The sequence below is a fragment of the Misgurnus anguillicaudatus genome, chromosome 21 (assembly GCF_027580225.2).
Source record: "Misgurnus anguillicaudatus chromosome 21, ASM2758022v2, whole genome shotgun sequence".
Taxonomy (NCBI): domain Eukaryota; kingdom Metazoa; phylum Chordata; class Actinopteri; order Cypriniformes; family Cobitidae; genus Misgurnus; species Misgurnus anguillicaudatus.
In genome coordinates this window covers 30,736,015-30,761,894 of record NC_073357.2, presented here as the reverse complement: position 1 = coordinate 30,761,894, position 25,880 = coordinate 30,736,015, and the positions used below count along the sequence as shown (strand labels likewise).

The 25,880-nt window shown below is 37.5% G+C and overlaps 2 protein-coding genes across 2 annotated transcripts; one reads left to right on the top strand and one right to left on the bottom strand.

The window, feature by feature from the left end:
• The first annotated feature begins 404 nt into the window (after window positions 1-404).
• On the top strand, window positions 405-13,669 carry slc7a6 (solute carrier family 7 member 6). Its single transcript, XM_073858874.1, has 10 exons — window positions 405-566; window positions 3,909-4,459; window positions 6,264-6,389; window positions 6,525-6,669; window positions 6,777-6,900; window positions 6,990-7,093; window positions 11,429-11,525; window positions 11,859-12,013; window positions 12,304-12,482; window positions 12,560-13,669. The coding sequence occupies exons 2-10, from the start codon at window positions 3,973-3,975 to the stop codon at window positions 12,625-12,627; spliced, it is 1,485 nt and encodes a 494-aa protein (XP_073714975.1). The 5' UTR covers window positions 405-566; window positions 3,909-3,972; the 3' UTR covers window positions 12,628-13,669.
• Window positions 13,670-13,697: 28 nt separating this feature from the next.
• Window positions 13,698-25,139, bottom strand: slc7a6os (solute carrier family 7 member 6 opposite strand). The gene is made up of 5 exons (XM_055201967.2): window positions 24,798-25,139; window positions 21,073-21,384; window positions 20,511-20,717; window positions 20,284-20,416; window positions 13,698-14,172 (listed from the first exon to the last, which is right to left on the bottom strand). The coding sequence occupies exons 1-5, from the start codon at window positions 24,993-24,995 to the stop codon at window positions 14,051-14,053; spliced, it is 972 nt and encodes a 323-aa protein (XP_055057942.1). The 5' UTR covers window positions 24,996-25,139; the 3' UTR covers window positions 13,698-14,050.
• Window positions 25,140-25,880: the final 741 nt, after the last annotated feature.

Here is a 25,880-nt window from a genome sequence, read left to right as displayed (position 1 = left end):
TGCCACATACCTCCTTACAGACTCTGTCTAATTATATGAATGACCTATACACTGGTTCATTTTAATTAGCATAAAAGTCCATGGTATAGGAGCTTTTATTTTTAATGTGAGACATGTTATTACAATGTTAGAGAATGATAAACAATTGATAATATAACATTATTACGCTGATTAAATGATTATAAAATGCTCTTTATCAAGCACCTTTATTCTTTCATCTGAAGCAAGACCTATTCATCTATTTTAATGCTAATTGCTGTAAATCACCGTATATTATGCGTAAATCAACGTTAATCAGAAGCATTTAACACACAACAGAAAAACGTTGGTTTTAATAGGTCGCTTATTTGCCTTACTCAGTGCAGTACTCAGCAGCCGATGGGACCTGCAGCCTATTGCTCTTGTTGATTTGTAGAAAACCGCACGTGATATCAATTTTACCGGCATCACGTGACTTTCATGTCAGCTCGCCCGTCGTGTTTCAGTGTGCTGTAGTTAAAGATGCTCGCCTGTCTGCTAACCTTATGACTTCTTGGACAAAGGGGATCAACAGAGGACACGTAAAGGTAAGGCTGTTTCTCGTTTCTAAAACGGCGCTTTAAAAAGAAAGACGGGTCTGATTGTCTTGAATCAAGGAGAATTGACGTCTTGTTTAAATTTCGCTATTCCGTTTATTTCTAATAAATACATGGCAATGTGTAAATTGAATGTGTACAGAATAGAAAATGACAGCTGCGTTAAATGGACGCAGTGATAGTCGCTGATCTTTTGGAAAAACAGGATGTCGCGTGTCATCCCATCGATTAGAACATGCTTTGTGGATCTCTTCATCTATACAAAATACTGCTAAATATCACGTGGTTTTGTCTGACACATAATGAATAAAACAACAAAACTGTTTGAAATAAGATTGCGATGTATTGCGGTACTTGAGCATATCAGCTGTTCACCAAAACAACCATATTATCTTGTTTTTAAACGCGATTGTATGCCGTAGGCTATGTACAGTGGGATACATTTTGCAGTGAAGGGTAAATAAATATTGTTATTATAGGTTAAATAATTTAAATATTCAGAAAGCAGGCACCTGTGTAAATGCTTCGGTCTCCAACAAAGCGGGTTGCCAGATATTAACTTGTTTTGATCTGGGGTGCCAAATTGAGTAAATTGGTTTTGCTTTACAGTTTTTTGCATTTTTGTTTCCAAATAATAGATTCATTTCCAATGGATAACTTAAAATAAAATGAAACTGCATAACCCGTACTGTACATTTTAAGTTAGATTGAGTTCAACTCCTTGATAGGAGCCTATAGGCTTAGTAGCAGCTGCTGTGAAATATCGCAGTATGTCAATATCATTTCACAAAAAAATGGACAGTTAAATTAAAAGATTAAATGGTTTTGAGTAAAACAATTCCCTTGTTTTTCAGTCCTAAGAGCTTTCTATAAAAGGCATTTATTTAAACGCATACTTCTAAACATTGACATTTTTGCACGTCGGTAGAAATGTTTACCAGCCAATATGAAGCCCTTTTAATATTTCACTCATCTCATTTAGAAGTATTTATCTCATTCAAATGCCGTTTTAATAGCATTAGGTCTAATCAAAAGTCAGATGCTTCCCACAACATCAGTTCAAAGTCAATGCTAAAACGATGTCACTGGGTCTCCAAGGCAACAGCAGAGGACTGTCCTTTACCACAAACATGCGTCAATAGTGCAGATGTTTGTTTGCAGTTCTGGGAAACATCACCCAAGATGGAAAACAAGTCTCAAAGATAGTAATCTCTCTAGGGATAAATTTGGAAAAATACACAAATGTTGATTAATTACCAGCTGTAATATGTACAGTATTTATTTGAAAACTCACTGGCCCCTGTTTGAAATAGAGGAGCAAGAGACTGTAATAGGACAATTCCATGCAAATGTCAGATTTATAATGAAAATTAATGTTTTTAACCATAATGGTATCTTATATATCAATATTTCATGGTTAAAATATCCAATGCAATATTTCTGTTAAAGGTGCAGTGTGTAAATTTTAGTGGCATCTAGTGGTCAGGTTGCGAATTGCAACCAATGGCTCAGTCCACTGCTCACCCCTCGCTTTTGAAACACATAGAGAAGCTACGGTAGCCGCCACCAAACCAACATGTCATCATTGGAGACAGCTTAGTAAAAAATTGTCCGTTAAGGGCTTCTGTAGCACGAAATGGTGACTTCCACGTAAGGGGACCCTCGTTGTATGTAGATAAAAAGGTCTCGTTCTAAGGTAATAAACACATAAAGGTTCATTATGAAACATCTTTATACACCCCTGATAATATAGTTTTGTATATTATTTTGCATTTCTGTCAAGAGATCCTTCTAAAAATTACACACTGCACCTTTAAAGTCTATATTTTAATATTTCCACACACATGCAAATTTCAGAATTGTCAGTCCATAGAGACAAAGCGCAGTTATGCAAATTTGAAAAACACGCCCACCGGGGGGAATTCAATCCAACCGTCTCCATTGACTTTGTATTGCGAGAGGCCGCCTCCTTGTCATTTCTGGCTTATAACAAAAAACAGAACAATGCCCAAAAGGTGCTGTGTGACAATATGCACAGCCAACAAGCCAAAGAACCCAGAAATACATCCCTACAAACTATCGAGCCGCAAAACCCTGCCTTTGAGGAGAAAAAAGTGGATCGCCGGCTACGTTTCCCATAGTGGACGCAGTTCTACTAATATGAGTACTATGAGAAGTTGCCTGTTTCCACTTTTCTGTCTGTAAACGCTCGTTTTTTGAGCTCGACAGCTTATAAAAACTTATTTCTGGGTTATTTGGCTTGTTAGCTGTACATATTGTCACACATCAGGTTTAAGGCATTGTTCTGTTTTTTGTTATAAGCCAGAAATGACAAGGAGGCGGCCTCTCGCAATACAAAGTCAATGGAGACGGTTGGATTGTTTCCCCCCGGTGGGCGTGGGTTTCAGGTTATGACGCGCTGCGCTCTGTCTCTATAACAGAGAAATGTCAAATAATAAAGTTATTATTTGTTCTTTGAAGAGACATCCCTTCTTCGTTTGTTGGGTATATTTACTTATGGGTTGTGACTTTTTTAATTTACAGAATTCTTCCAAAATATGTTGTCTTCAAAAAAAAAAAAAACATACTTTTTTGTCACATCCATAATGCATGAATGTTTCCCTCATCTAAAATAAAAAACTTGAGTATAGACTGAGAATTTTCTGATGTCTTGACTCTATCATCAGGAGAAAAGTATAAACAGATGGGTTAATATACATTAATGGTAATAAATGCATTCTCTAATAATGTTTTGTTTTAAGTTTTGACTGCAAATGTCACATCCATAATGTTGCAATCGCTTTAATAGTCATTTTCCATGGTTTGGTGTGAAAGGCATTGGTGTAAGTCGATTAAACTAAAGGAATGTGTTATCAGCTTTTCACAGTAAGAGAGGTGACAGCATACCTTGAGTTTAATCATTTATAGAGGGTTAGCAAGCTTCAAGTACCACAACTAAAGCTGTGATTTCTCTTATTTAGAGACTCATATGTATAATATCAAACTCCTGATTAAACATGGACATTGAAATATATCATGTTATATTTCTTAGCTTCTAAATGAAAAGGGTTTACAGAGAAGTGTTACGCAATCTTGGACCAAGACATGTTTTCCATGTTGACACACTCAGTGATGCAATCTTTACACTAGCATTTCATCAATTAGACCCAGCACTTTTCTCACGTATGTAAAATACTTATCACACTGACTTCACGCCATCACTAGACATTGGAGGCCAGACGTGACTTTCATTTCATGCAGGCCACGACACCTGTAACATAAAATATAGACTGTTGCTATTATAACTAAAATTCTTTTGGTTACCGTCTTTAGGTTGGACAAGGCCGCCGAGGACCTTACCTCTGTCAGAGCATTGGTACAAAGACCTGTGGACAGAATGGAAAACAGCCCAGAATCAAAAATACGGAATGGCCAGCCTGAGGGTCCTGAAGCCCCCTCACAGCCTAAAGAAAGCATGCAGCTCAAAAAGGAAATCTCTCTGCTGAATGGCATCAGCCTTATTGTGGGCAACATGATTGGTTCAGGGATTTTTGTGTCTCCGAAGGGAGTTCTTTTCTACAGTGCCTCCTATGGACTGTCACTAGTCATCTGGGTCATCGGGGGCATCTTTTCAGTGGTGGGGGCTCTCTGTTATGCTGAACTGGGCACCACCATCCCCAAGTCTGGTGCCAGCTACGCTTACATCCTAGAGTCGTTTGGAGGCTTCATAGCATTTATACGTTTGTGGACGTCACTGCTCATCATCGAACCGACGAGTCAGGCTGTCATCGCCATCACTTTCGCAAACTACTTGGTTCAGCCGCTCTTCCCCACATGCGAGGCCCCGTATTCTGCTTCTCGTCTCATTGCTGCTGCATGCATATGTGAGTTAACTTTATGTTCTTCTGTACATGGATGGGGTAATGGTAACCTTTTAAATAGAGACAACGTGCGGGTCACATTTCAATCAAAAATCCAATAAGAATCCTTTTTTTTTGCATTTTAGGAATTCATGCATTCTGCCAAGTACATAAATGCCCTAAAGAACATGATGTATTGTGCAATTTTGACATTTGCGCAATGCCCCATCCCTGTTTTCCTTTTCCCATATAATCCATGTGTTATATTTGAAGAGTTCAGATGCAAAACCTTGCGTCTGACATGATGTTTTCTTGAGTTCAAAAGTGCATGCAAAATCTTTTGGCAAAAACATCTACTTCAAAAAAAGCTTCTTTTGAAAAGACAAAGTAGTTGCAAAATCACTAAAGATGCAACATTGCAAATTATGAAATTGGGTTATATTCAGGTCCAAATACTCACAAGGAACGCAAGTTTAAATGTCATCCATTAAATGTCGTTTTCGTGCACCTTGAGAACTTGGCTAAAAATATTGATGTGGTGTTTAACGGATTCTGCCAACAAACTGGTATTTTCTGAATGGCCTGAGGGCTGGGATTAAGCGAATTTGAAGCAAAAGTATTTGATGGACATTTAAAGGAAAACGCCACCGTTTTTCAATATTTTACTATGTTCTTACCTCAACTTAGACAAAATAAAACATACCTATTTGTTTTTTAATAAGTGCACTTAATCTTTGTACAGCGCGTCGTGAATGTGTTAGCATTTAGCCTAGCCCCATTCATTCCTTAGGATCCAAACAGGGATGAATTTAGAAGCCACCAAACACTTCCATGTTTTTCCTATTTAAAGACTTTTAAATGAGTATTTACACGAGTAAGTTATGGTGGCAAAAAATAAAAAGGGCTCTGAAAATCTGCTTAAAAAAACCTACTCCCTCTCTCGCTCAAACTTCCGTCAATATTACTGCACCCGAGGTCGAAGTGCTCTTCTGCCATACAATATAGTTCCCATTTTTTATCTGCATAAATCTGCACCACGTTTTATTTTGTCCCACCATACTTACTCATGTAACTACTCATGTAACAGTCTTTAAATAGGGAAAACATGAAAGTGTTAGGTGTCCGCATTGAAAAAAATAGGTATGTATTAATTTGTCTAAATTGAGGTAAGAACATAGTAAAATATTGAAAAACGGTGGTGTTTTTCTTTAATATATCGTGATCTCATTTTTGACGGAGGTGACATTTAGCTACTTTTGCATCTGAGCTCTCGATTTTTACCTATAAATGTGAGTTTGCTCAATGTTTTTACCCAAAACATGAAAAAATGCTTCATACATCAAATTCATACATTCAGCAGAAATCTAAAAATAGTTAAATTGTTTTTCATCGGCACTTTTTCTGCTTTCTCACCTTGATAAACTGCAGAGAGGCATTCAACTCTAACTTTTAAAGTGTCAAGAGGCGGTAAATGATTAACTTGTTTTTGCGTTTAGGAGCTTGTTTTTCTGGTTCTGTTATGCCTCCGGTACCTGTTTCACTTGGATACCTTCAGCAGCCTTATCTCGCCTATTAGACATGCTACACTAAATAACAGAAACACTACTGTTGCCAAGAATACATGAAACATTTGCTAATCCCTTTAATTTTCAATAAGTGCTCTTAAATTACTGCCCTACTGTATCTTGAGAGAGTAGCCATTGTTGTGTTTTTGTAAAAACACTATCCACTGTTACATTTTTGTTATTCATTGTACATTCATACTTGTCCATCGTTCAATATTTTTCATCATATAAGTTTAACACACTTCCTATTTCTGAAATTTCAGGCCTTCTGACCTTTATTAATTCAGCTCATGTCAAGTGGGGTACCAGGGTGCAAGATGTGTTCACTTACGCTAAAGTGCTGGCCCTTATTGTCATTATCATCACTGGGATTATCAAACTGTGCCAAGGTAAAAAAAAGAATGTACACAATCATCCATGTCTTAAGCCTGTTTTTCTCAGACGTTTTTCTATGGAAATGTATGTAAAATTAAAATTTGAAGTTAAAATAAATACTGTTGAATTAAACATGCTTTTCCACACAGGTTACACAAGGAACTTTGAGGACTCTTTTCAAGGCTCTTCTCGAGACCCAGGAGCGATTGCTTTGGCCTTGTACTCTGCACTTTTCTCATACTCGGGCTGGGACACTCTTAACTTTGTCACAGAAGAGATTAAGAACCCTGAAAGGTACTTTTATTAAGCTTTTTGAGGTGAACACAGACCTCGGTTGTACATGTTGTAAAGATTTTTAAGCTAAATATAAGATGGCTGATGTCCATTCATGTGTGTCCCAGAAATCTTCCCCTCTCCATTGCCATCTCCATGCCGATCGTTACGATCATCTACATCCTCACAAACATCGCTTACTATGCAGTGCTTGATATAAGTGCAATCCTTGCCAGCGATGCTGTTGCTGTGGTGAGTTCATAAACTTCTGTGTCATCATATAATGTGCAATGAAATAATTTGGTTAGTTTATAAGCTTATGTTTCCTAATCTTTATGCAGACGTTTGCAGACCACACTTTGGGTGTGATGAGCTGGACCATCCCTATTGCGGTCGCTTTGTCCTGCTATGGAGGGCTTAACTCTTCAATCATTGCTGCATCAAGGTCAGTTTGACGCTTGAGGACATAAAATATACTTAAGTGTACTTAACTCTAGTCTTTTTATCATACTTTAATTGAACTGTTTTTGTTGGTAATGGTATATTAAGCCATTTCGAAAAGTAGCGTTTATGGTTTGTTATTCCACCTGAACATCTGCTTTGCTCTTTAAGTTTGTTCTAAATGACTGCTGTTAACCTTCTAAAGTAGGAATAAAGCTTCGTTCAGCTCTTGTGGTTTTTATGGGGAGCTACTCATTTGCCGAAACCATCTGGAGCAGCTTTAATGACTCCTGATGGGGGAGTCTGTTACTATTTCACACGCGGAATAATCAGATTCTTGGGAGTGTTGGGAAAAATATACGCAGTACATATAAGAATTCAGATTATTCAGATTATTTTTGGTTTCATAGATTGTGATAGGTTTAATTTTGAAGAAAAAGTATTTGATGAACATTTAAAGGAAAATATTTTCAATATTTTACTATGTTCTTACCTCAACTTAGACAAATGAATACATACCTGTCTGTTTTTCAATGCGTGGACTTAATCTTTGTACAGCGTGTTGTGAACGGGTTAGCATTTAGCCTAGCCCCATTCATTCCTTAGGATCCAAACAGGGATGAATTTAGAAGCCATCAAACACTTCCATGTTTTTCCTATTTAAAGACTTTTACATGAGTAGTTACACGAGTAAGTATGGTGGCACAAAATAAAAGGGGCCAATTTTTTTAAGCAGATAAAAAATGAGAACTATATTGTATGGTGGAAAAGCACTTAGTTTGCAGCACTTCGACCTTGGCGTGCACCGTGCAGTAACATCATCATAACTGACTACTCCCCCTCTCGCTCAAACTTCCTTCAGATAAGAATTCAGATTATTCAGATTATTTTTGGTTTTATAAATTGTGATAGGTTTAATTTTGTTTACCATGTAATGTACAGTGAGGGCAGGAAACACAGAATGGAGAGAGGTGAACAGGACAGGCAAAGGGACGAACTGAGACTCAAACTCGGGTCGCCGAAAGCACGTCTGCGCTCCAGCGGCTCCGACCTGTTTAGCAAAATCCATGCAACCATATTTTTTCGTCTAGATGAAATGGGTTCAAAAGATAGTTTGCTTGTTTTTTTGACATGGACATCAAACATTACACATTAAATTCCAAATCAAATTGTTCTTTTGAAACATTAAGCTGTTAAAAAAATAGCAGTCAATATTTTTTTCTGTAAACACTTAAAAATGAAGAATTTAACTTCACTTTGAACTATTGAATTATTAATATTAGTTGCATAACCATTGTTGTTGATAACTGCTGCACATCTGTATCTAATCTTCTGGCACCTAGAAACTTCTGGGTATTTCAGCCCATGATCCACAGTTCCTTTTCGATTTTTAGGTTTTGCTTCAGAAACTGCATTTTTAATGTCACCCCACAAGATTTCAATGGGGTAAAGATCAGGAGATTGAGATTAAATAGATTAAAATCACTTCAAGTATTCTGATATATTTAAATTGATCCATGTTCCCTTGTATTTGATAAATTGGCCCAACACGGTAATATGAAAAACATCCCAATACCATTATTTTTGCACCGCCATGTCTTTACAGTGTAATGTGGCTTGAATTCACGTACACAGGGGTCGCCTGACGTTCTGTGGATAACCAATAGACCCCAAAAGAACAATTTTACTCTTATCAGGCCACAAAAAACTACACTATTTTTCTTTGGGACAGTTGGTGTGATGTTTTTTTCAACAATGGTGCTTTACGAGGGCTTCTTGCAAGCAGCTATAGGCTTCAATCAGGTGTCTTTTGACTGTCACGGTACTTGCAGATCATTTTAGATCATCTTTGACCTTTCTAAAGGTGATGAAATGCTGAATCTTTGCATTCCTGACTACTCCTCAATCTATATTAACCGTAGTTGTGGCTTGTTTTCTTCCATGTGCTTTGGTTTTTTTGTTGCCATTTTAAAGCATTTGAGATCATTTTTGCTGAGCATCCTAAACTTTGCTGCATTTCTTCATTCTTTTTCCACTCTCAAATCAACTTTTTTTAATCAAATTGCGTTGTTCCTCTGAGTAATATTTGGAATGCCCCATTTTACACAGAATAAAGCAGCGGATATATTTTATAACAATGGATGAATCATTTGCTTCCCCTCTTTCTTAATAAAGGACAAAATGGACCTGTTTTTTCACAGAATGGACGAATTTTCTAATTAAACTTCACTGCTATTGTTTTGATTACGCCACTTTCAATAAACGAGTCTATACCTCAGAACAAGTAGTGTGGATATCATTACCAATTGGTGTATTTTTTTCTATTACACTACTGCATCTGTAAGTAAATTTGTCCAATGCAGAAATATTACACTGCCAAAAATGACTTGATGATAGTATTTAGGGGTCAAGCCCTGAAGGGGCGAAGACCCCTATTGTATCCGTTAGTTTTCTTTTTAATAATTATCATTCTTCTTCCTCCACCATTGGGGTCTATGGCAGCCCATAGAACCGTACGTAGGAAAGTTATGAAATTTGGCACACTGATAGAGGACAGTCGAAAGAATTTTCACAGCAAATTTGGTGTCTCTATCTCAAACCCGCTAGCGCCACCAACAGTCCAAATTTGCACTTACTTTTGCTTATAACTTCTGATCCGTAAGTCCTAGAAATGAAATTCAAGACGATTCGATCCTTTGACGTCATTTTCCGTCATGAAAATTTTTCCGTCATTTTGAATTATTCGTAAAACCTACTTTTGCGAACTCGTCCTAGAGCTTTTGCCTGATTGTTAAGAAAATCGGTATGTAGCATCTACAGACCATCGAGGCAAAAAGTTATGGAATTCATGTTGATTCGCCAATCTGTTTTCGTAAACCGCGTCAACAAATTTTACGTAGAGCGTTAAAAAACGGATTTGAGGCTGTATCTTCGCCAAACTTAAGCCTATTGACACGACACTTGGTACTTGTGATGCCAGTCACGAACTGAGAGTGCACGCCCAGTTTCATCGCAGCGCCACCTAGTGGTAAGACAAATGTTTTATACACTTATAACTTTGGCTGTGATCAACGTATTTTCATGGGACTTGTTTCCTTGGAATCTTGAATAGTTGCAGAGTCCAACGATACCAAACATGCCAGAATTCGCCTTACGGTTAACCCTGCGCAGCAAAATAGCGTTTAAAAAACACGTGCGAATATCTCCGTGAGCGTTATTCCGATCGACTCGAAAACACCATAGGAGGAACATTACATTACCTTCTGAACAAAAAGTTCTATTGGCATTATATAAAATTTTCCATCAGAAATGGCCGAAAATTAAAAAAAACTAAAAATTACCTTTTAAATTTTGTGTTTTTTACACATAAATGGTTATCACTCTGCAACAAAGAACATTCTGAGGCCACACAAAAAAAATGTATGCTTGCACCACTAGATGGCCTTATAATTGAACAAAACCTTTGATATCAAGCCAGCCCTATGGTCATACAACTGTTTAAACTAAACTAAAGTGTATTGTCATAAAACTAGCTAGATGTAACACAATCATGACCTGATGTTGCATGCACAATTTTGTCATTGCGCCATCTACTGGTTTTGGCTTGACCCCGGTATTGCTGCTTGCAGCTATATTTTTATCTTGTTTTCAGTGGAAATATCTAAAAGTTCTTAAATCGGGATGTATTTTCTTGATGAGCAAAATGACCTAAGAAAATAAGTTTTTAGAAAAAAAATATACAATTTAAGTAATTTTAGCTTAAAACATGCAAAAATTTCTGCCAGTGGGGTGAGAAAATTTAGCTTGAATTAAGTGTTTAAGAAAAAAGAAATCTTATTTTTTTCCTCATCCCATCGGCAGATATTTTTTCCTTGTTTTAAGCACAAATTCACTTAAATTGACATATTTTTTAGGTAATTTTACTCATCAAGAAAAAGCATCTTAATTTAAAAATGTTTAGATATTTCTACTGAAAACATTTTTTGCAGTGTTCTACTACTAATAACAGGGTTAACAGGTTATGGATGTTGCACTTCTATTTTTTGAATAGCACTGTATGTTTGGTTTTCGGCCACTGTTTATGTCCTATAATAAATGCATTTCCATTCATCATTTTGAATGAGTAGGTAGTGTGCATTATGTTTCTGACCTATTAATCAACTGAACTAAATAACAAATAGTATTTTAGGTGTATACAGCTTTTTGTCATAGGATCTTGATATTTTGTATCTGTTTGAAGATTTTTGTATACTTATGCATTTGGCCTTGCTCTTCAGTGCTTGTGGTTAATCCAGGATTGAGAAATATTAAACTAAACCGTTAATATCTGTTGCGGTAGGTTATTCTTCGTGGGAGCTCGAGAAGGTCATCTGCCTGATGCGTTGTCCATGATTCACATGGAGAGATTCACACCGGTTCCCGCACTCCTCTTTAATGTAAGTACATTTTAGTGTCCAAACAGTTAACTCCCAAATGCATCTCAACATTCTTTCATTATCAGAGGGACATCCTGACCATCTATACAAAAAGCACCTATTGTGCTTTGCAAAGCAACTTACTTATACTGTTTAAAAGGTTTAGTCAACTTGACTAAAATGTTTGTGTTTTTAAAACCTTTAGATCTGTATATATATACACAGGTTAATACCTCATTTGTGTATACTAAATCATCACAGAATTGCCTTGTTTTTTTTACACCCTAGTATATTTGGGTTTCCTGTCTCCATCTAGTGGACTAAGTAACTCGGGTTGTGTTTTTGTATTTGCAGTGTGCCATGGCTCTTTTGTACCTGACAGTGGAGGATGTGTTCCAGTTAATAAACTATTACAGCTTTAGTTACTGGTTTTTTGTTGGCCTGTCCATTGCCGGGCAGATCTACCTTCGCTGGAAAGAGCCAGACAGACATCGACCACTGAAGTTGAGGCAAACAGTAGAGATGGTATACAACTGAGTATTGCCTGATCGATGGCCTTGATTATAAACAATATTAATGTTTACATTTTAATGAAATTATTAATAATAACATGCAAATGCATATGGCTTGTCCTAGAAAGCACTAGAAATAACTTCTGAAATGTAAATGGAGTAATTCTCTTATTAAACATGTTCTTTAGATCCTCTTATTTTGAAGATGACCTCAGTTTTGTTTTGCTATTTTATGTAACATTTGTGTTTTTCTTCTCCCATTTTCTCTATGCATTTGAGCAGTTGAGTCTGGTGTATCCTATTATCTTCTGCATGTGCGTTGTGTTCCTGGTGGCTGTGCCTCTTTATTCTGACACACTCAACTCCCTTATCGGGATTGCCATTGCCCTCTCTGGGGTGCCCGTTTACTTCTTGGGTGTTTATCTTCCAGAGTCTAAGCGCCCACCCATCATCACTAAACTACTGCGTAAGTGCCACAGCTTTTAGCATTGATGTGTTTACTTCATTGACTCGCAGACTAAATGACTTTGTTTCTTCACACAGGTGCCATTACCCGCTTCACCCAGTTCACCTGCTTTTGTGTGCTCACTGAAATGGACACGAGTGAATAAATCACATTTAATTTATTGATCAGATACTCACACACCACCACTTTAATGACTTGAGGGGAGAAGAAACCAAGATCTGGAGATAAGGGACACATATCTTCTACACTATTTAGGTGTGTTGGATTTCGCTTTTCGTTATAATTAAAGGTCTCTGTTGAGGCTATGGTGGCAGGAATACTGCATCATGAACCACACGGCATGAAAAATGGTCCAGCTAAAGACTTCTGGTTCAGACTGGCATCAGAGCACACAAATGATGCAGTATTGATTCATAAAAGAAGCGGTTTTGAACAGGATTCAATGGTTGGGAATATGGACGAGAGCTCATTAAGTATTTGTCTTTTTTTAAACAAACATGGTTTTGTTTAGAATTAAGTGTTTAAGATATACTTTCATTTTTAAAGACATTTTGATATTTTTATTAGCCTCTTTATGGTTTCACACCCACAACCATTTCCTTAATGTTTTTTTTTGTCTTTGCATGAGGCCAAGGTCAATTTTGCCACATGCCTTAAATGGGTTTTAAAGGGAAGGTGATTTTATTCACTTGAACATTCAAACCTGCTGCTATGCAGACCTTGGCTTATATACGTTGCTGCTGTTGTATGTTTAAAAAAATCACTTGATCACTTTGAGAGGATAGATGAGTTTATCAGATGTGCTGGAAACATTTGTAGACTGTATATGGTTTAAGTACATTTGGTCCTCTTACTGTCTGCATTCGTTTCCTTTTATCCATTTTTGCATTAAAAAAATAAGTTTGTCAGAAGTGAGCAAAGGTTTGTCTGAAATGCCCTGAGAAGAGCTGCAAAAACGGTGCGATCCATGGATTGGAAAATACTTAAATGGCAGTCAAACTTGCAATAAACATCATTTGTTGATATTCCAGCAGAACTCAGGATGCCGGTCCAGACATTATCTGAACTATTTTACCTTTAAATTCCTACAATACACTGCACAGGACTTTTAAACTATTTTTGTTAATTGCTTTTAATGTATGTTATTTATTGTAAAGAATATCAATAAAACCATTTACTGCACAAAATAGCTGTTTTTATAAACAATTCAAGACATTCTGTTTAATTGAAGCATTTATTTTTTATACACATCTACATATTTACAGGTATTTTTTGTATTTCACCCCTTGGATATGGGGAACGTATAAACACTACACACACAACTGACAACACAATGCACCCCACACTTACACGAACTCAAAATATCACACCATTTTCTCTCCATACCATCTTCACATCAAACAACCGCATATAGTAAATCACTCGCCTCTTGAACGCGCAATTCAAAGCAACCCACACAAATATAGGTACATGGGCTACCACATACATTCACTTGACAAAAGAACATACAGCTTCACTTCACACGTCAGTAAAAATGGCCTCTCATGCTCATAACCATACAGAGGCTCTCAGTCAGAATCACGCTCTCGTTCCTCGTCTTCATCACTGTTGTTCTCCAACTCCTCCGTCATGTCCTGCTTATAGCGCTCCCAGCTCCGCCTGCTGTAGGAGTGCTCTTCGCTCCAGAAACCTGGAAAAAAAATGCATTTTATCAGCAAATGAAAATTTTAATGGGCAAGTAATAGGGATGCACCGATAGGATTTTTTTTGGGCAGATATCGATACCGATTTAAACAGACAACTTCTGGCCGATACCGATATTAAACACTTGTATACAATACTATACAGTTGGTCTGTTAGCTAGTTTATTTACTGCATCAAATAATTTTTACTGAACATGGATTGGATCTAATTAACATTCAACTGACCAACATAATAAGAGAGGCACAAATTAAGCTAAAACAAATAAGACAGCATGACAACCTTCAAAGGTGGTTTGAGCTATTCAGCATTTATTTTACTAACAACATTAACTAATTTTTTACATATAATGGATTTCTTTATGCAGTTAATTAATAAACAATCAGTATCAGCCTCTCTCGTGCTATTGCTGATGGTTTCAAATTCATCAAAAATCGGCCGATACATCGGTGCATCACTAGTAAGTAATATGGTTTATTAACATTAGAAATCTCAGGAAGGACCAGGTATTTTTAACATTCACACAGCACTATGGTTCCAGAAAATGTCTGTCAAATTTGCAGAAAGCCTTTTGTGTGAACACAAACACGTTCCATAAATGTTGTGAGACCGCTCCCTTAAAGACCAATGCTGCGTCCCAAACTGCCTACTTCCATACTATACAGTAGGCAAAGAGTACGAGAAGTAGTGCCTTTTGCCGACAATATGAATGGAAGTATGTGGTTTGGGACGCAGCGCAAGTAACATTGCCGTAACATTTACAGAAAGCATTCTGTGTGAACAAATGTCAGAAACAATGTCGTAAGGGGCATGCTGTAGTAGGGCTAGGCGATCAATCAATCAACTTTTATTTCTATAGCACATTTTGCCAACAAGAACAGTCTCCAAAGTGCTGTACAGTAGCAACAATAGACAATAGAAAGGCACACAAGTACAAAATCACAATCATTTAAAATAAATAAAAAAAAATAAAATAATAAAAGACACAGGACCACATAACTCACGCAGTGTTAAAAGCCAAGGAATAAAAGTGGGTCTTAAGACGAGACTTAAAACATTCCACTGTGGGGGCCGCACGGACCAGAGGAGGCAGAGCGTTCCACAGTCTGGGGCCAACTACAGAGAAGGCCCGGTCCCCCCTGGATTTGAGTCTGGACTTAGGAACCACGAGCAGGAACTGGCCATTTGACCTCAGTGAACGCGCCGGTGTATAAATTTGGATCAGGTCAGTGATGTATTGAGGGGCCAGTCCACTCAACGCTTTAAAAACAAACAATAAAATCTTAAAATCGATTCGGAATCGAACAGGAAGCCAGTGCAATGAGGCGAGGATGGGGGTGATGTGTTCGCGCTTTTTAGTTCCTGTTAAAAGTCTAGACGCAAAGTTCTGGACTAACTGCAGGCGCGAAAGTGCATTTTGGGATATTCCAGTATAAAGTGAATTGCAGTAGTCCAGACGTGAAGAAATAAAAGCATGCATGACTAGCTCAAAATGTTTCAACGTTAAAAAATATTTAATTTTAGATAAAAGCCGAAGATGGAAAAAACATGATTTAACGACTTTGTTAATTTGTTTATCCAGTTTAAAATCACCGTCTATAGTGACGCCAAGGTTGGTGGCTATGGGATGCACGTGATTATTGAGGGGGCCCAAATCAACCAGAGTCCTAATGGGACCAAACATTATCTCAGTCTTTCCCTCATTTAGAATTAAAGAATTCTGAGCTAATCAAGCCTTGACGTTACTTAAGCACTCAAGTAGGGGTGTCAGTGGAGCCTGATCATTTTTAGTCAATGGCAGGTATATTTGGCAATCGTCTGCATAAAAATGATAAGAGATACCATGTCTTTTAAAAATCACACTGAGAGGGAGAAGATATAAGGCAAAAAGAATGGGCCCAAGTATTGATCCCTGGGGGACTCCACAATTTAAAGGAGCAGTGGACGAAGTGGAGTCTAACAGTAAAACATCTCCCAGACAGGTACGACCTGAACCACTCTAGCGCTGTTCCCCTGACACCCACACAATTTTCCAAACGAGATAAAAGTATTGTGTGGTCAACTGTATCAAAAGCAGCCGTCAGGTCTAAAAGTACTAAAACAGCAGAATCACCCGTATCAGTTATTAAAAATAAATCATTAAAAACCTTTAAAAGTGCAGACTCAGTGCTATGGAAGGTTCTGTAACCTGACTGGAAAGTGTCAAAAATGCTATTTGCATCTAAAAAAGGCTGCAACTGTGCAAATACACTCTTCTCTAAAATCTCGATAATTTTACCGATACAATTTTCCGATAAAACTATAACGACAATTCGATAAGTGACCAATAATGTTTACGCACTGTGCGTAATGTTGCGCAAGCACTTCCGGATGCGGCACGCACACTTGGTTTACAATCACAGTGTCAGACTTGAAGGAGTGGAGTAGGATGAGGCAAGTTATTCATTTATTAGTGGAGCCCTACGATTTCTGCGATGCGGATAACGCGAACGGAATCACAGAATCCAAATGCACGGAAACATTTTCCTATTGTGTAATATTGGACACACAAACAGGGTTTGTCAAAGCCCGCAACACAGCAAACAAAACGGGTAATGTATACTATACTTTCTTTCAGCGTCCGCCTAGCGCACGCAAACGTCCGCACCGCTTTAAAAGTATATTTACAGGACATTAACAAATTCGGGAAACTGAGGAAAAACAGATGTATGAGTGTGCACTCCCACGGCAACGTGACATCCATTTATCAGCGTGTATAGCTCGTATAACACACGCGTGATCACTGAACTAAGTTTTCTTTTTTGTTTAAGTGAACATAAACAGCTAGATGTTTCTCAGTATGTTGAAACTTAAAGCAGTCTGTCTTGGGTCTTAAAGTGACAGTAGCCTGATGCTTTCTGTGTAAGAAATATATTTACATTTAAAACAGATGCCCGAACATTAAAACAAGATTTTAGAATTTGTATGTGTCATGTTCTGAATAAAAAGTAGTTTAAAACCATTATTAGCTGTCTGGTTTTTACAATTTTATTCAGGAGCAAAAAAAAAACTGCCTTTAAATTTGACAGGAATAAAGATTTGTTATTTATCATGATAATTATCGATATCGACTGATATGGACAACATTTTCTTGATCATTTTTTTTTTGGCCATATCACCCAGCCCTAAGCTGTAGTGAGGACACGCTTGTCAGCACAACAATAAGTTATCATTTAGCTCTTTGACACTGGAAAATTAAATGAAGATTAAGGATCACAACCAGAAATGTTTGCAAACTGGACTGAAACACAGATCCAGGAGTTTCTTACTGTCTGCGCTGAAGCTGAGATCATAACCAGCATAACTTGTAATTAGTGATGCACCGATGTATCGGCCGCCGATATTTATCGGCCGATTTTTGATGAATTTGAAACCATCTGCATATCGGCAATAGCACGAGAAAGGCTGATACCGATTGTTTATTAATTACCTCTATAAAGAAATCCATTATTTGTAAAAAATGAGTTAATGTTGTTAATAAAATAAATGCTGAATAGTAAAAACCACCTTTGAAGTTTGTCATGCTGTCTTATTATATTTGTTTTAGTTTAATTTGTGCCCCTCTTATTATGTTGGTCAGTTGAATGTTAATTAGATCCAATCCATGTTCAGTAAAAATTATTTGATGCAGAAATAAACTAGCTAATAGATCAACTGTATAGTATTGTATACAAGTGTTTAATATCGATATCGGCATTGGGCAGAAGATGTCTGTTTAAATTGGTATCGCTCCAAAAAAAATCGGTGCATCCCTACTTGTAATCCAATCATAAACGAAAATACACACGTGTGGTTTCACGAGAGAGAAATCACGGATAAGCAAACTTTAGACAGTGCGGAAAAACCTACCAAGTGCAGGACTTTAAAGGGACACTGCACTTTTTTGAAAATATGCTCATTTTTCAGCTCCCCCAGAGTTAAACATTTGATTTTAAACGTTTTGGAATCCATTCAGTTTATCTCCGGGTCTGGTGGTACCACTTTTAGCATAATCTATTAAATCTGATTAGACCATTAGCATCGCGCTCAAAAATAAAAAATAGTTTCGATATTTTTCCTAATTAAAACTTGACTCTTCTGTAGTTACATTGTGTACTAAGACAGAAAATTTAAAGTTGCGATTTTCTAGGCAGATAGTGCTAGGACTATACTCTCATTCTGGTGCAACAATCAAGGACCTTGCCGCTGCAACACGGCTGCAGGAGGCGCAACGATATTACGCAGTGCCCAAAAATAGTCCCCAGCTATTGAAAGTAACTAATGGGACTATTTTTAGGCAGTGCGTAATATCACTTCGCCTGCTGCAGCCATGTTACAGCAGCAAAGTCCTTGATTATTACACCAGAATGAGAGCACAGTTCCTTGACATCTATGCCAAAATAAATCGCAACTTCTAATTTTCTGTTGGTCCTAGTACATGATGTAACTACAGAAGAGTCAAGTTTTAAATAAGAAAAATATTAAAAGTCTTTTTCCCTATTTTTTAGCATGATGCTAATGTAGGGTGACCACCTGCTAATAAGCCCAAGGGGGGACAAGGGGTGTGTTTCTGAGGGACAATGTGGGACACTTCCTGGCCCAGCGGTGCACCCAACCCACTGGCCGACTTATTGATAGTGGTTTACCCATTTTTAGCACATACCACCTTACACAATGCACAAAAAATATTTTCTAGAAAAAAAATTCTTATTTTTACTGAAAACAAGACAAAAAATACTATCTAAAAATTCTTAAATTAAGATGCTTTTTCTTGATGAGCAAAACGACCCAAGAAAATAAGTCTAGTTTTTAGAACAAAAATATCAAATTTAAGTGATTTTGTGCACAAAACAAGCAAAAAAAACGATTTTTTCCTTTTCATGCACAAAATCACTTAAATGTGATGTTTTTGGTCTAAAAACTAGACTTATTTTCTTGGGTCGTTTTGCTCCTTAAGAAAAAGCATCTTAAATTTAAGAATTTAGATATTTTTACTGAAAACAAGACAAAAATACTAAGATTTTTTTCTTGAAAATCATTTTTTGCAGTGTATATGGCATATTAATAATGCCCTATTCCCCAAACATGTGTAATTGCTTATGTATGCTCATGAATAGGGCAACCAATGTGTATTTTTTTAAAATAAAGATTCATAATATTTTGAACATTCAATGAATTGACAGATGCACTTCCATTTACGATTTTCTTTGGCTATTTAATTTATTTTTCATTACAATTTATTCACTTTAAATAAATTATAACATAAAATTATAGAATTAACAGGAATTGAAGTTGCTCAACAACACAGAAACAGTTAAAAAAAGTCTTAACTCGGTTAAGGTTCACGGAACGAGAAGGGGGAGGAAGGATGGTGAACTTGCATGTTAGTAAAGGCAGGCGCAGGAAAAAAACTATTCAGTGTTCTGGAGACACCTTTAGGACTTTCAGCCACAAATATTTATTTTTCCAGTCTTTCTTGTACGCACAACTTCTCTTTTTAATTGATGATGGCGGTGCAGAGTCAGTCTCTTTCTCCATTTTTCGAATTGGAAAGTGCGCATCTAAAAGGTATGCACATGCGTGGCTGCGTGCGGACTGCGCTGTCATGACAACAACGAAAAGTTGACAACAACCAAGTCAGCAGTTCAACTGAGGGGCAACAGTAGCGTGCGAGTAGCGAGTGGCAAGCCAGCCTGAACTGTCTAGTAATGTTCGTTTGGCTGCCTGGGGCTCGAGGATATAGAGCGACCAACTTTTTTTTTTGAGCACGCGTTGATTATGTGTGACACAGTCTCAATTTGCGGGACGCATGAATTGGGCTTCAAATGCTGTGCGCACGCGCTACACGGGATGGGTGGTGACCATATGCTAATGGTCTAATCAGATTCAATAGGTTATGCTAAACTATGCTAAAAGTGGTACCGCCAGACCCAGAGATCAGCTTAATGGATTCCAAACGGCAAGAATCAAATCTTTAACTCTAGGGGAGCTGGAAAATGAGCATAGTTTCAAAAAAAAGTGGAGTGTCCCTTTAAATACATCATGTGTTTGAATGCATGCAACGATTCCAGAAAATCATCACCTCCATAACGCTCCTCAGCATCACTGTCACCCTCACTGCTCTCATCTGGGTAATCGTTTCTCCAGTTGCTTTCAGCATTCTCATCATCTTCATCCTCATACACCTCTTCCTCCCATGCCACTACATCAGGTACCTACACAGGAATGAAAATCACCCAATCAAACCACTTGTTGCACAAATCTACAAAAAAGACCACTATCAATGTGTGTTAGAGACTTTCTACTCACCAGCTCCCCCTCTTGTGTGTAGGGTCTGACAGACAGAATGTCTTGTATCCAGCCTGGTGTGGTTGTCTCCTGGTAGTACAAGTCATACACATAATCATCTTCTTTCTCTCGATGTTCGGTACCGAGCCGGTCTCCCGAAACACTTAGTTTCTCACGAATCATCTTCACAGAGTTACACAGGATTGTCTCTGGATCAGACACAACATTCTGGGGAAAGAAACATGAACAGTTAATGTGGGAAGTCGTTTAATTAGTTTATCATTCACAGTATATCATCTTTGTTAAACATTTCATATTATGTTTATAAGTTGCTATTCATACAGAATTATTAGGAGCCACCTAACTTATATATGGTGGTATATTATGACCATGGTTATTTGTGCTCCATACATGCAGATTGCAAAAAATAGTAAATGCATAATTTGCTACGCGTAAATGCATAGTTGCATTTCTTATTAATACATTGACTGTATAGTATACTCATAATAAGATAAAAAAATACATATGAAGGTATAATTTATAAAAACCTTCTTTCTGATCATCACATCTTATATAGCTTTACCTTGCCAGGCATCTTCACGTCATCATCCTCATGCAAAATATCAAACACTTGAACTTCTCCTAAAGGCAAGCCATCATGGTTCTCTGTTTGGCTGTCATCCTTCTCTTCTCCTCTGACAGGAGCAGGCTCTGCCGGCAGTCCTGCCCGTTGGCTGGAGAGGATCCGGTACCGTTCCTCTCGCCTGGTGCTCCATTTGACACTGCGCAGATCACCGATGATCCTTTGAGCGCTTCCCTGTGATGGACGCAATGCATGATGGGCCAGACGTGGGCGTGCCAGAGCCTCACGAACATGCGTTTGTACTGGAGCATCCTGTAATTGGCACATATATATATGAGATATGGCAGATTACAATGAAAGACGTGTTGTGACACAATCAACTTGACAGGGATAATGTTATTGTATCATAAATAAACTGTAAAGCATTACGACCTACCAAACTTTTTCAAAATGAGGCACACTTATCAATCTTTTTATTTATTTTTAACAATAATCTGGGCATCTCAAAGACCACTGCCGACATTTTCAGATTGTAATTCCAAACTTCTGCATCTGACACTTTTACTAGCAATGCTGACATCGCGGGCACGCGCGTCGAATTTCTGGGTTGAAGAATCTGTTTCAGCCCATGCAGTACTTTTAAATGTGTGTCATGCAATATCCACTTCTCGCTGCAAGGTTGTAGTATGTTTTTACTAAATTCGACAATAAATAGGTCAAGTCCGACCACTGGAAGCGTTTAATATTTTTAACTTTCAACTCGGAGGTGTTTTTAGTTCACAGCCACTGTTTAAAGGACAAGTTCGGTATATTACACTTAAAGCCCTGTTTTCAGATTGTTTATGATGAAATAGAACGGTTTTGACTGAAATTTGGACATATGATGCTGGCCCGAGAATTTTCGGGGGTTTGTTGTATCAGCTCCCACCTCTTCAGTGGCTGTATAGGTGCACTGGAACAATCCTTCCTAAAATGCATTAAACTTTCGTTTATAATGACGTGAAACTCAGCGAGTGGTCAGGGGTGTTCACTGATATGCTCACACAAAAATCACTGCAAAAGACGCATTCCAACAGGTTTTATCATAGTTTTTGCCAACTCCATTGACTTGTATTAGATGTGCTGTGAGCTACGGTATTACTCCGTGCCGGGAACGTTGTTTCTATTCTTGCAATTGGCAAAGGTGGATTATCGCCACCAACTGGGCTGGAGTTTCTATTATTCAAGCTCTCAACGGAAGAATGTACGTGTGTGAGGCGTTTGGAAAAATAGGTCCACAAGTTTACAACAAATGCTAAAACACCTGTTGGAACGCATCTTTTGCAGTGATTTTTGTGTGAGAATATCAGTGAACACTAGGGCTGTGTATCGCCAACAATTTCCCGATACGATACGTATCCCGATCCAAGGGCCCCGATACGATGCGCATCACGATACAAGATTTTGAATTACATTTTTGTTCAGAAGTAAGTAACATTATTACTATTATTGTTTAATGTACATTGAATAAGCAGTCTTGTCTTTTTGCCATTCATTTATTAGCTTTTGGGGTAACTCATAGAAACTCTTAAAATCTCAGAGTTAATACTTCACTTATGTTTTTTTAAAACAGTTTTACAAACAAAAGTGTCTTACTCTAGGCATTATATTTGTCTCTCATTTCATTATTCTATATCTATGAATATATGTGTAAACATGTAGTCAGACTTAATATTATTTAATAGAAATCAGATTATTACTGTGACAGCTATAGTTTGAAGTATCTCTGTATCTCTTCTCTAGATGTACACTTTTCACATGCAAATCTTTGTCGTGTTTCTTCTCTAATGCGTTAGTACTGTTTTATAAGAGAGCGACTAATAAGTATAGGCTGCGCTTTCATACTGAACTCATTGATTTTAAATACGCGTGAGAGAGAGAGAGAGAGAGAGAGAGAGAGAGAGGGAGAGGGAGAGGGAGAGGGAGAGAGAGAACGCGCCTCGCAGGCACGTGCGCCAGCGAGACAGACACGTAAAGTGAAAGGTACCCCGCTACCTTTAACTCTACGTACTCCGCGGGACACATGCGTCCTTTCCATATGGATCACGCATCAGCAGCGATTGGTCACGTTACTTTAAAAAGTGCATCCGAATCGATACGGAAGATACTGTATCGATGCGCGCATAGTCAGGCATCCATGACGATGTATCGTCGTATCGATATTTTGAACACAGCACTAGTGAACACCCCTGACCACTCGGTGAGTTTCACGTCTTTGTAAACGAAAGTTTAATGCATTTTAGGAAGGATTGTTCCAGTGCACCTATAGAGCCATTGTAGAGATGGGAGGTGATACAATAAACACCCGAAAACTCTCGGGCCAGCATCACATGTCCAAACCTCAGTCAAAACCGTTCCATTTCATCACAAACAGGGCTTTAAGTGTAAAATACCGAACTTGTCCTTTAAACATTTGTGTCGCTTTCAACCGGGCGGTGTGCTTCCACTAAGCTCTGGTCTCTAATGAAAGGTAGATGGACCAATATAAATATATTTTATCTTGGTCCTGAAACTTTGTACTCGTCTATGGAGGAGAGGGTATTTAAATACATCGCGGAAATTTGGTAGTCACGTATCTATTAATAGACTACAGTGAACGTTCTGTTAGAACATCAACTGCAGGTATCGTTCTAAAAACCATGGTTACCATGGGTCTGACGCCCATTCCAACTAAAACAGTAAATGTTTATAATTAACTTTGAAAGTACTAACAAAATTCTACCTTCTGTTAAAATTTCATGTAAATCTGATCAAATGAGAAAGTTACAAGTAAAAACATGTGAATAAGCAGCATTTCGGTCACACACATTCCATAGACATCCATATAAAGACCATTTCAAAAGATGTAAACAACACTGGTCCAGAAGCACTTCCTGTATCAGTTTTTTAACACTAGATAAACGTTGGGATAAAATAAACCAACAGAACATATAAACCTGAATTAACTGAAGTTAAACAAACATCTTAAAAGGTAATGATATATGTCAAATAAAAAAATACTGTCACAAACTGTAACAGGAAGCGTTTCTGGACCAGTGTTGTTTACATCATTTGAAATGGTCTATAACTTTTCCTCCGATTTCTAACATTAAAAAAAAATATCATAACTGTCTCAATACTCAACAGATTTTTACAATCCTGGTATCTTTGTAAATGGGAATGTCTAGTCATGTGATACATTTTGAGTTTTGGGTTTTTTGAAAATTTTGCCATCATACCTACTTTTATTAATAGTAGTCATTTGATGTCTTTATACAGTACAGTGATAATGATACATTAGGTATGATTCATCATTACGCAGTATAATCCTATAGTCCACATAAACACATCACTACAGTACATAAACTACAACACCCCAAGGAAACGATTAAAACACTTAAAAGATGCACATGCTCTATGGTACTATTTAGGCCTAGATTTTAATATTTAATGATTTTATCCATCTTCTTCAAGTAAACCTACATGTATGTAGATTTATACTGGGGTGTGGCCATGAATACATCTTTGTTAACTATTAATGTAATCAAGATTAATCGTGCCAGTGTACAGAAAAACTACATTTTCACACACTGTTGTCTTATATTTTGACGGCCACGTTGACTGCACTCACTAGCTGACGTCATTAGCCATTATCAGTCATCAACGCATACCGAAAACAATACAAAAACACTACAGCACATCGTTACCTGCGATGCCACAGTGGCCACCAGTTTAAACACAGAGTTCTCTATCTTCGGCTCCTGCGGTTCTGGTTCGCTCTCGTCGCTGGGCTGAGCCGCCACGGCGGCCTCCGGACGGATCCGCTTACAGGCCAGCAGCAGCGCGTCCGCCGGATCAGTGCCTCTTTTTCTCTTCACCCGTAAGATAGTCGTGCTTGGGTCCATTTTGCCAGAGAAACGACTGCTGTGTCGCCAGAGAGCGATTTCGGATAATAAACAAACAAATGCCGCAGCTAACCAATGACAACAACAACCTGCGTTGTCGCCTTTCTTCCTTTTGACTCGTTTTTTTCTCCTTTGGCGGTTTTCTATTCGATGGCGATGAAATGGAGAAGCAGTGGCGCCGCCCTTGTGGTGTGGAGTTTATTACAGCAAAAGGGCACCCACACGCGCGCACATACAAGTATAACTTTTTTCTCAACTGGGCAAAGATTAATCGCGATTATCTCATACAAAATAAAAGGGTTTTTTGTGAATAATATATGCTGTGTGTAATTATTATGTATATATAAATACACACTCATTCATGTATGTATTAAAGAAACATTTACATGTGTATATATATTTTTATTTATATTTGTATATATTCTATTTTTACATACATTTAAAAAATGATATATAAATAAAAAAAATCTGAAATTAATATATGTATGTGTGTGTGTGGTTAATAATTTTTTTCTGCATTAACATACAATTACAATAAGGCAAACATATATTGTTGTGTGGTTTATAATAATTACACACAGTACACAGACATATTATATTATGCAAAAAAAAAAAAACTTTTATTTTTATGTATGCGATTAAGCTTTAAATACATTTAAATGCCACAAAACATGAGGCAATTTAAAACAATTCCACACTTGTGTACATAACTTGGCTACAATCAACCTATTATTTAATAAACGACAATCTCTGTTTTGCATAAAGACACTAAATTTAAAAATCTGCTAAAAGAGGTAGGCATTAAGAGGTAAATTTAAAAATGTGTCAAAGAGGTAGGCATTGCTTTTTTATTATCCAAGTATTTATAGTTGCAGTCTGGCGCTA